The sequence below is a fragment of the Chlorella variabilis genome (assembly GCF_000147415.1).
Source record: "Chlorella variabilis unplaced genomic scaffold CHLNCscaffold_36, whole genome shotgun sequence".
Lineage (NCBI taxonomy): Eukaryota > Viridiplantae > Chlorophyta > Trebouxiophyceae > Chlorellales > Chlorellaceae > Chlorella > Chlorella variabilis.
The window spans coordinates 281,300-290,451 of NW_005435052.1; the positions used below are offsets into that span (position 1 = coordinate 281,300).

General features: G+C 65.5%; 1 protein-coding gene across 1 annotated transcript; it reads right to left on the reverse strand.

The window, feature by feature from the left end:
• Window positions 1–8,164: 8,164 nt before the first annotated feature.
• CHLNCDRAFT_55450 (hypothetical protein) lies at window positions 8,165–9,085 on the reverse strand (the record flags this gene model as incomplete). The annotated part of the gene is made up of 2 exons (XM_005843028.1): window positions 8,165–8,800; window positions 8,903–9,085. 2 exons carry the CDS (start codon window positions 9,083–9,085, stop codon window positions 8,165–8,167), a joined length of 819 nt encoding a protein of 272 aa, XP_005843090.1.
• Window positions 9,086–9,152: the final 67 nt, after the last annotated feature.

The window sequence follows — 9,152 nt, forward strand, 5'->3', positions numbered from 1 at the left end:
GCGAGGACGTGCTGGAGAGCATGGTAAGCAGGGACTGGCTGGGTGGTGGGTGCAGGTTGTGTGCGCGTGCTGCTGAAGCGGTGGAGGAGCGGGGCAGGGCTTGGCGCGCAGCAGCATCCACTGCTTCTACCCGCTTGCAGCGCACGTGCTGTTGCCAGCCGACTTTCTGCCTTCCTGTAGCCATGCCTTGCGTGCCCGCTCCCCTCCTGCCTGCAGGTGGTGTTCAGCGAGGGGTGGTGGATCGGCAGCGCCGAGGATAACCCAGAGGAGAAGCGGCTGGCAGAGCCCGACTGGCTGGCGCAGCCGGCAGTGCACCTGAAGTACGACTTCAGCGGGCGGGGTGAGTGGTCCACTGCTGCGCTGTACCGCTGGCTGCTGTAATGCGGCGGCCTGCAGATGCTGGCTCTACTGGTGGACTGCCCCAGTCATCCAAGTGCTGTGCTCGCTGCTAGAGGGCACGGCTGCCATGCAGCCGCAGGTGCACGCCTCTGTGGCCTCGCTCAGCGACAGGCTGTTGCCCGGCTGCCTGCTGTGTCCACCCTGCTAGCAGTGCTGCTTGAGCTCCTGCTATGTTGTATGGCTGTAGGCACCGCGGGGGCTGGTGGCGGCGCCAGCAAGGAGGCGGACGCTGCTGAGGCGATGGATGATGATGATGAGGAGGAACCAGCGTCGCAGGTGTGTGCTGCGCTGTGTCCTCTTGCTCTTCGGCACCACACATGCTGCACCTCCTGGACAGCAGCTAGGCACTTTGTTGAGGCATTGTTGAGCACTCTGCTCTTCACGTCATGTGTGCCCGGCGCTGAGCCCTGTGCTTGTGCCTGCTACCCTCCTCCTGCTTGCAGCGCCCGCAGCGGCGCGCCAGCCGCCCCGGGGGCCGCAAGCGGCTTCGCTACAATGAGGACAGCGGTAGGGACACAGAGGACGAGGGTGAGCTGTTGCTGCTGCTGTGCTGCGGCTGCTGCTGACTGATGTATGTGTGATCTCCCTGCGGCACAGGGTGTAGCTTCTCATCTCACTAGCGCTTCGAGGCTGCAGGCGACTCTGAAGAAGAGGATCTTGCGCCACGCAAGCTGCCGCGCCTGGGCAGCCAGCAGCAGCGTCAGCAGCGCAAGGCGCAGGCCAAGCAGCAGCCAGAGTCGCACCCCATGTGAGTGTGGGGCTGCCGGGATCGGTGCTGCTGTACCGCTTGTCTCTGCTGTTGCTGTGGTGGTGCTGTCCTGGCGCTCCTTCCTATGCTGCTGCAAGCTTCCACGTTTGTGCGTCATGCGGCATTGTGCTGCAGAGACCTGGCGGTCCACGATAGCGACGAGGATGAGCCCTTGACGGGACGGGCTGCAGCCAAGCCGCAGCAGGGCACGCTTGATGCCTTCTTCAAGAAGAGCGGCAGCAGCCAGATCGGCAGCCAGCAGGCTGCCAAGCCGTCCAAGGGCAAGACTGGTGTGGCGGCCAAGTCCAAGGCAGGAGCCAAGTTAACAAGCGGCGGTGGCATTGCCCTCAAGCGCCAGGTGGCAGCCGCAGCCGCTCCAGAGTCAGGTACGCCCCAGACGGCGCCTGGGCACATGCAGCTGTGCTGCAGCGCTCTTGGCCAATTGCGGTGCACGCTTTCACCTGGCAGCCACCGTGGCTGGTTGTTGGTGCCTGCTTGTAGACGATGCGGATGAGGTGGTGGACCTGGCTGGCAGCAGCGAGGAGGAGGCGCCGCCCTCGGTGAGCAAGGTTGCTGTCTTCAGGGGTTTCTTGTTGTGCTGGCAGCAGCACACCTACCTAGTTCCTGGCTACTACCAGCTGCACCTCTGATCTTGGTGTGCTGCACGTGACACAGAGCGCGCGCCCACGCAGCCAGCGTAAGGCAGCAGGCGCGGCGGCAAAGAAGCTGCAGGTCGAGCATGATTCCGATGACGAGCTTGACGAGATCGAGCATGAATCAGGCGGGTGCTTTTGCAGTGCGTTTGCAGCTGCCACGTTGTGGGGGTTGCGTGTCCGGCAGGACTGGAAGTGGGGACAGGGTGGAGTGACCCTGGGACGCTCAGCTGGGGGCAGGGTGGTCGGAGCCATGGAGAGGGTGCTCCATGGTCCACCCCCTCTCTTGATGCCCCTTGATCACGTGTGCCGCCTGCCCAAGGTCTGCTCACGCGGCCTATCATAGCGGGGTGACTGTAACATTGACCCTGCCGCTGCTGCTACCACGGCAGCCGGGTCGGGTGTGGCGCTGGCTGGGAGCGAGGGACAATAACGAATCCCATCTGTGTGTACTGCTTCTGCACGCTGCAGTGTCTGGCGACCGCAACCCATCTGAGGGCGGCAGCAGCGAGGGTGAGGAGGCAGAGGGGCTTGAGCAGGACAGCTTCGTTGCGGCTGACACGTGCAACCAGGCGGCCCGCGCGGGAGGCGGGGGCGGCGCGACGGGCGGGTCCCTGCACCAGCGGCGGCGGAGCGATCCGTGCCGCCAACCGTCAGGGTTTGAAGTGATGGACCGAGCTGCAACGCGGGCCGCGTGGAGGAGCGCAGGAGCAGGAGGGGAGAGGTGGTAGAGTTGCAGCAACACCGCCTTGGCGCCCTGCGCACCTTGCAGACGGGCAGGGCCGCTTGGACCGTCGAGGCACACATCAGCATGTCGTTGAAAGCTGCCGGGGGGGTCCCGAAACGCTTGGTGGGCAACGGCTGCGAGGAATGATCGCCAGGTCGCACGCAACGTCAGGTGCAGAAGTCGAAAGGATGTTCACTCCCAACGTGTGCGAGAGCGCCGCGTTTGGCAGTGGCAGCGCTCGTCATGCATAGCACCCGCCTTGCGCGCATGACGCCGCAGCGCGCCGCCGCCCGCTCGGTTCTTTCTGGACGGTTCCTGTGCTTCTGATCAGCTGCATGTTGAGGGGGCTTGTTGGTCAGCTGACTGGCACCTGACGCTGGTGCTGGTGAGTCAGCTGATGCGCCGTGTTCAGCGTCGCCTGTTCCAGCTGTTGCCGTCAGCGGTGACGCCTCGGAAGGCTGTCCCAGCTCGCGCCCCGAATGTGCACAGTACCAATGCGATAGCTTGAGATTGTGGTTAGTCAAGTCCCTTGCAGTACATGCAAGGCAGCTGTTGCATGATTCTTTGCTGTGCATGCACGCGACCGCGTGGCGGCAGATGCCCTGACAGGGCATCCTGCGATCAGCGTTCCCTTTCCTCATGAATCGCCTCTCTCTCCCATGATTTCGAGCAGACAGACGCTCCAACAGCCGGCGTCGTCCCACGTGGGCAGCACTGATGCCCTACCTTCGGCCCGCACAGCCATTTTGTCTGGCCGGGCGGTCGCCCCCGGCCCAGCTTGCCTTCCAGAACAACAAGCGGATATCGTCTGATCAGGGTTGTTGCCAGTACCTTGGGCTGCCAGCCGCCGCCTTGCTCGGCCGCCGCCGCCGCTGTTCAGCGGCCGTCACTGGCAGCAGCAGCAGGCGTGGCAATGCGGACGCAACAGACAGCGGCGATGAGTTCACAGGGCTGGGAAACAGCATGAGCGTGGACAGCAGTGACGGCCAGGTGCGGCGGCGTGGTGGGCAGCACCCCGGGCTGGCGAGCCGCCTGGCTGCCTGGAGCTCCAGCATCACCGGACGCCTGCTGTACCAGTAAGTGCAACCTGCTACGGCTCGCGTCCCTTGCTGCTGGGATCAAATGGTCGCCGCTGTCTGCCAGGCAGGGCCGGCAGGGGCAGGCTCGCCGGTCCGCATCCCTTGCCTTGTTGCCTGCCCACCCTGGCTGCTCGGGGCGCCAGCGCCATCCAGCCGCCATTCGTGCCACCGGCTCTGCAGGTATTACAACTGGCGCAAGGACACGCTCAGCGACCTGCAGCTCTTCCTGCTCTTCAATCTGGCCCTGTTCCTGGTCAGCGCGGGCATTGAAGGAGCCATCCTGCGCGGCATGGGCGGCATGGACAGCGCGGCGGGGGCGGCGGGAGAGGCCTTTGGGGCGGAGGCGCAGGCAGGCGATGCCTGGCTCAACCTGTACATCGTCTTCAAGACCGTGTTTGGGCAGGACATGCCCTCCGTCGACTCTGGCGTGGTCAACCAGGCAAGCCGCAGGAGGGGCCTGCTGTGCGCAGCAGCAGCAGGGATGATTGTTTGCGGCCGGCTGGCAGCAAGGGGTCGCACGGCTGGCGTGCAGCCGCCCATCTTGGTGCCACCATGCTGGCCCCATTGCTTGGTGTAGGTGTTTGCGGTGGCCACTGTTGCAGTGGGCCTGGCCAGCTTCGCGCTGGTACTGGCGCTCGTGGAGCAGGTGAGAGGCTGCGGGGCGTGATCAGGCTCAAAGGCTGGCAAAGCGTGGCCTCCAGCGAACATGAGCTCTACCTAGTTGGTTGCTGTGCTGGCTTTACCTGCCCCACAAAACTCATTTGCCGGTCTCGCTGGCTGTCGCACTGCAGGCTGTCCTCGAAATTCTGACGGTCAACGTCAAGGTGGGCAGCAGCGTGTACGAGGAAGGGCACACCGTGCTGCTGAGCTGGTGCGACTCGGCGGGAGAGATGGAGCAGGTACGACTGGCTGCGTGCTGGCCCCCAGCTGAGCTGCAGCTGGCAGCGCCACGCTCTGCTGTGCTTCTGTCTGCGGATATGTATCGGGATGCCAGGGCGGTCTGCCTGTCGCTGACGCTGCCTGTCGCCCCGTACCTCACAGGTCACTCGCATGCTGAAGCAGCTGTGCCTGGCGTACCGCGCATCTGGGGGCAGGACCATTGCGGTGCTGACGCAGGCGAGTTAGGACAGCAGCCGCGTGCCATGCCACGCGCCTTGCTTGGCCGGCCCACCTGTGCTTCTACTGCAGGCGAGCCAGCCTGTCCACCACCTGCTGTGTCTCCCTCGCTGCCCCTGCCCGCAGCGCGGCAAGCTTGAGATGGAGGGAGCTTTCCAGGCGCGCATCCCGCCGGAGCAGCGCCACGGCTCCACGCTCGTCTTCCGCTGCGGGTCGCCGCTGGACCCCGCCGCGCTCAGCGTGGTGTCGTGTGCCACGGCAGAGAGCATCATCATTTCAGGCGAGGGCTGACGGCGGCGGGTGGCTGGCGAGGCGAGCGCTGGGGCAGGTGGCTGGGACCGTGCCTGCTGGGCCGCATGTGCTGCTGGGGAGTGCGCTGAGCTTGCTTGGCCTGTCCCGTCTGCTGCCCCCTGCACGCAGGCGACTACAGCCGCTCCCCAACCGAGTCTGACTATCAGGTGGTGCGGGCCGCGGTGCTGCTGGACGAGCTGCTGCTGGCGCGGCAGCGGGAGCAGGCCAGGCAGCACGACGGCTGGGCGCCGGCGGCGGCCGGGCGTGCCAGCGCCGCCAGGCGGCCCACGGTGGTGGCCCAGGTGAAGAGCAATGAGGCGGCTGGCACGCTGGCGTTTGCGTGCGGGGCCAGGGTGCACGCCATACCCACCAAGCGGGTCAACGCCCTGCGCCTGGCGCGCCTGGTGCGCCAGCCAGAGGCGGCTGCCATCCTGCGAGAGCTGTCGGACTTTGCCTCAAACGCGCACCTGGCGCTGCACCCGCTGCCCAGCCAGCTGGCGGGCCGCACCGTGGCCCAGCTGCTGCTGCACCTGCCAGACGCCACGCTGGCAGGCTTGCAGCGGATCCAGGCAGCCTCCATACCCAGCAGCAGCGGCACCGGCAGCAGCAATGTCAGCAGCAACGGCAGCAGCAACGGCAGCAGCAATGTCAGCAGCAGCACATCTTCGACCGACGGCAGCGGCGGCCCCAGCCCGGTGCTGCTCAACCCGCCAGCAGACACGGTGCTGGAGCAAGGCGACTCTCTCGTGCTGCTGTGCGGCGAGCGGCCCACGTTCCTGCCAGCGCCGCTCAGCGCCGACACCTCCCCTGCCAGCTCCTCGGCGGCGAGCTGGGGCCCCAAGAGCAGCAGCGGCCGTGGCAGCGGCGCCGCCGCCGCGATGCTGCCCAAGCCCTCAATCGAAGTGAACACCGCCGACGGCGCCTACGTGACCAGCAGCAGTGACGAGGAGGGGCTGAGCGACAGCGGTGGCGCAGGGTGGGCGCCGACGCTCGGCAGCGACAGCGGTGCCGCCAGTGGCTCATACTGCCTACCGGAGCAGTACTACTTCGTGAACCGCAACGCACAAAACATACTGATCTGCGGCTGGGGCTGCCGAGAGACGATGGCAGAGCTTCTGTTTGCGCTGAACAGCGGGCCGCAGGTAGAGTGCTGGCAGTGGGGCAGCTGATACCTGCCTGCGAGCTGCTGAGTATGCCCAGCCAATCTGGCTTGGGCACTCTGACATCCACGCTGTTGCAGAAGGTCCTTGCCTCCCTGGCAACTGATGCCGGCTGCTCTGCCCCTGCCCGGCCCACCTGCAGGCGTTGCCACCTGGCTCGTCTGTGACGCTCGTCAACCAGCACCCGACCTGGTTCAAAGAGGCCTTGGGTGAGGCTGGGCCAGGAGAAGCGCATGCATGCTGCGTTGCTTGCGGCCTCAGCACCTTCCCATCATCCCAATGCCCTGCCAGCAGCCTTCCTTTTTTGAGCATCCTGCCTGCTCCTTCAACCTGCCCCAGACGACATAGCCAGGATGGGTGGAGCCCAGAACATACAGCTGCACCACATCAACGCCAACCCGCTGCGCCGCGCCTCCCTGGCGGCCGCCGTCGACGTCGCCCAGTTCCACGCCGCCCTCATCCTCAGCGACAGCCTGTGGCACAGCGGCGGCAGGGACGGCGCGGCCCATGGCACCCTGGCGGAGCCTCCTGGCACCGGAGGTGAAGCCAGCAGCGCCAGCCCCAGCGGCGACAGCGGCTCGGCGGTGTATGGTGCGGCGTTGGAGGCCAGCATCGGCAGCCAGCAGGATGCTCTGCGCATGGATGCAGCGGTACTCAGCGTCCACCTCAACATCCGCATGCTCCTGCAGGTCGGTCGGCCAGTGGTAGCACTGGTGCCAGCTGTCCCTGCCCCGCAGCTGGTGGCCAACCTCGCTCAGCGCGCAGCAGTGCAGGCTTGCCTGCCAATGGTGTCCACCACCACCTTTCCATGGGACCAACGCTGCTTCTAACCCTATACCTCCTGCAGGCTGCGGGCCGCTCCGATATCAACATTATCTGCGAAAAGCAGATGCACACGGGCACGACTCGGTTCGAGGACATGAACCGCCTGCCGCTGGGCATCACCACCTGCACCGCATCCTTCTCCGCCCGGCTGCTGGCGCAGGTGCGCGGGTCGGGCGTTGCGCGCGACAGGGCAGGGCCGTGGCGGCGGGCAGCGGCGTGGGCAGCGCCATGGCCTGCTCTGGCACCCCTTGCCTCGACACTCTGCCACGTGGCACGGCAACGCTGGCACAGGGCACCTTCTCCACAAACAAACATACACCCCCTGCACGTGCTCCGCTTGGCGCAGGTGGCTGTCGACCCTCGCTTTTGGAGCTTCTACCAGCAGCTGGGCGTGCGGGTGCACCTGGTGAAGTGGGATGCCGCTGAGCTGGCGGGGGAGCAGGAGGAGCTGACGTACTGCCAGCTGCAGCAGCGCGCGCTGCGGTACCGCCAGGTGCGCCCAGCCAGCGGCAGCTGCCGGTGCCGGGCTCCTGCCAACGCCTGGCCAAGGCACCAAGACAGCAATGCCTCTACACGGCAACAGTCTGCAAGTAAACATGCGCTTGCTAGCTACCCTTTTCCATCGCAGGCCATCCTGCTGGGCAGCTACACCATCCCCGAGCGGGACCGTGGCATCCAGCTGGATTTCAACCCGCAGGGCGCAGAGCAGCGCACGCGCCCAAGGGTGTGGAACAGCGGTGACGGCCGCTGCAAGCTGCTGCTGCTGGCCCCGGTGTCGCGCGCTGCAGCGGTGGGAGATGCAGGGTGGCCCGGGGCGGGTGCTGCGACGGCCGGCGGCAGCAAAGCCGCGGGGTGGGGAGCGGCGCTGGCCCCTGCCAAGGCAACGCCCAGCGGCCAGAACAACGGCCTTTCCTGAACCCACTGCGTATGGATGCTTGACAAATGAATGCATAACAACATCTAACCACCTTGCATCTTACATCTATCAACTCTTTACAGACATGTACTATTTAGTTAGTACCTTGTTCCTAATGCAAACACGAAGTTCCTTGCAAATGAGCCTCCTATCTTCTACCCTTGCATAAACACACGCACATTCTTGCCACGATTCGTGATGCTAGGCTGGCATTGATGTGACTTGCTGCAGTATGTTCTTCTCTTCTGCCTCAAGACTGCCCGCGCCCCCTCATCTCCTTCTGCGCCACCTTGCAGTTGGGCTTGTGCTGCTTCCAGTGGCTGCGCTGGCAGGCAGGGCTGCAATATGACACGCTGTGGCATGCTGCGCAGAGCCGCAGGCCTATGCTGTGCTTGCCACACCCGCTGCACTGGTCCCCGAGGGAAGCGCTGGCCCAGACATCGCCGAGCGCAGCCCACTCCGCCTCGACATCCGGCGGCAGCAGGCCAGCCACCTTGGCCGCCTCGCTGTGCACAAGGTCACGCATTAAGCCAAGGGCGCTCCCCCAGGTCCGCGGCCCATAGCGCTTCAGCACGCGCAGCGCATTGCTGCCCTTGGTGAGCATCATCATCAACATCGGGCGGAGGTCGGCGCTGCCGGATGGGCTACCCTCGGAGAGCAGGAGGAAAGAAAGGATGAAGGCGGACTTGCAAAGGTAGTAATGGTTGCGCCGCGCTTCCGCTGCCTCAATTGAGGCACGCAGAGCATTGATGGCTGCTGGAAGCTCTGGCAACTGGTGCAGCGCTTGGGCCAGGAGGCAGTGAGCGGCGGCGCTCCCCGGCTGCAGCTCTGCTGCCCGCCGGCCCGCGGCTTTGGCAGCCGGCAGCAGGCGCTTCTGCGTGCGCTCCTGCATGCATCAAAGGCCGCATGCATGGCAGCGTGGCGGGCTAATGCGCCCAAATCATGGCAGGAAGAAAGGACAACACTACGTACAAGCCCTCGCATTCACCTGGATGCCGGTTGGGGGGTCGACGACCTCAAAGCACAGCGAAACATTCACCAAAAACTCAAGCTGCTCCAGGCTGACCAGCTCAGGCCCGCCTTCCTGCAGCTGCGCCAGCTGCTGCCGATAACCGGCCGCGGCAGCAGGGTCTGCCAGGCGGGCGGCCACTGCCAGCATCAGGGGTGCCATCACTTCGAGCGGCTCGGCTGTGGGGGCCACCGCCAGGGAAGCATGCTGAGAGAGGCATCCCAGGCGG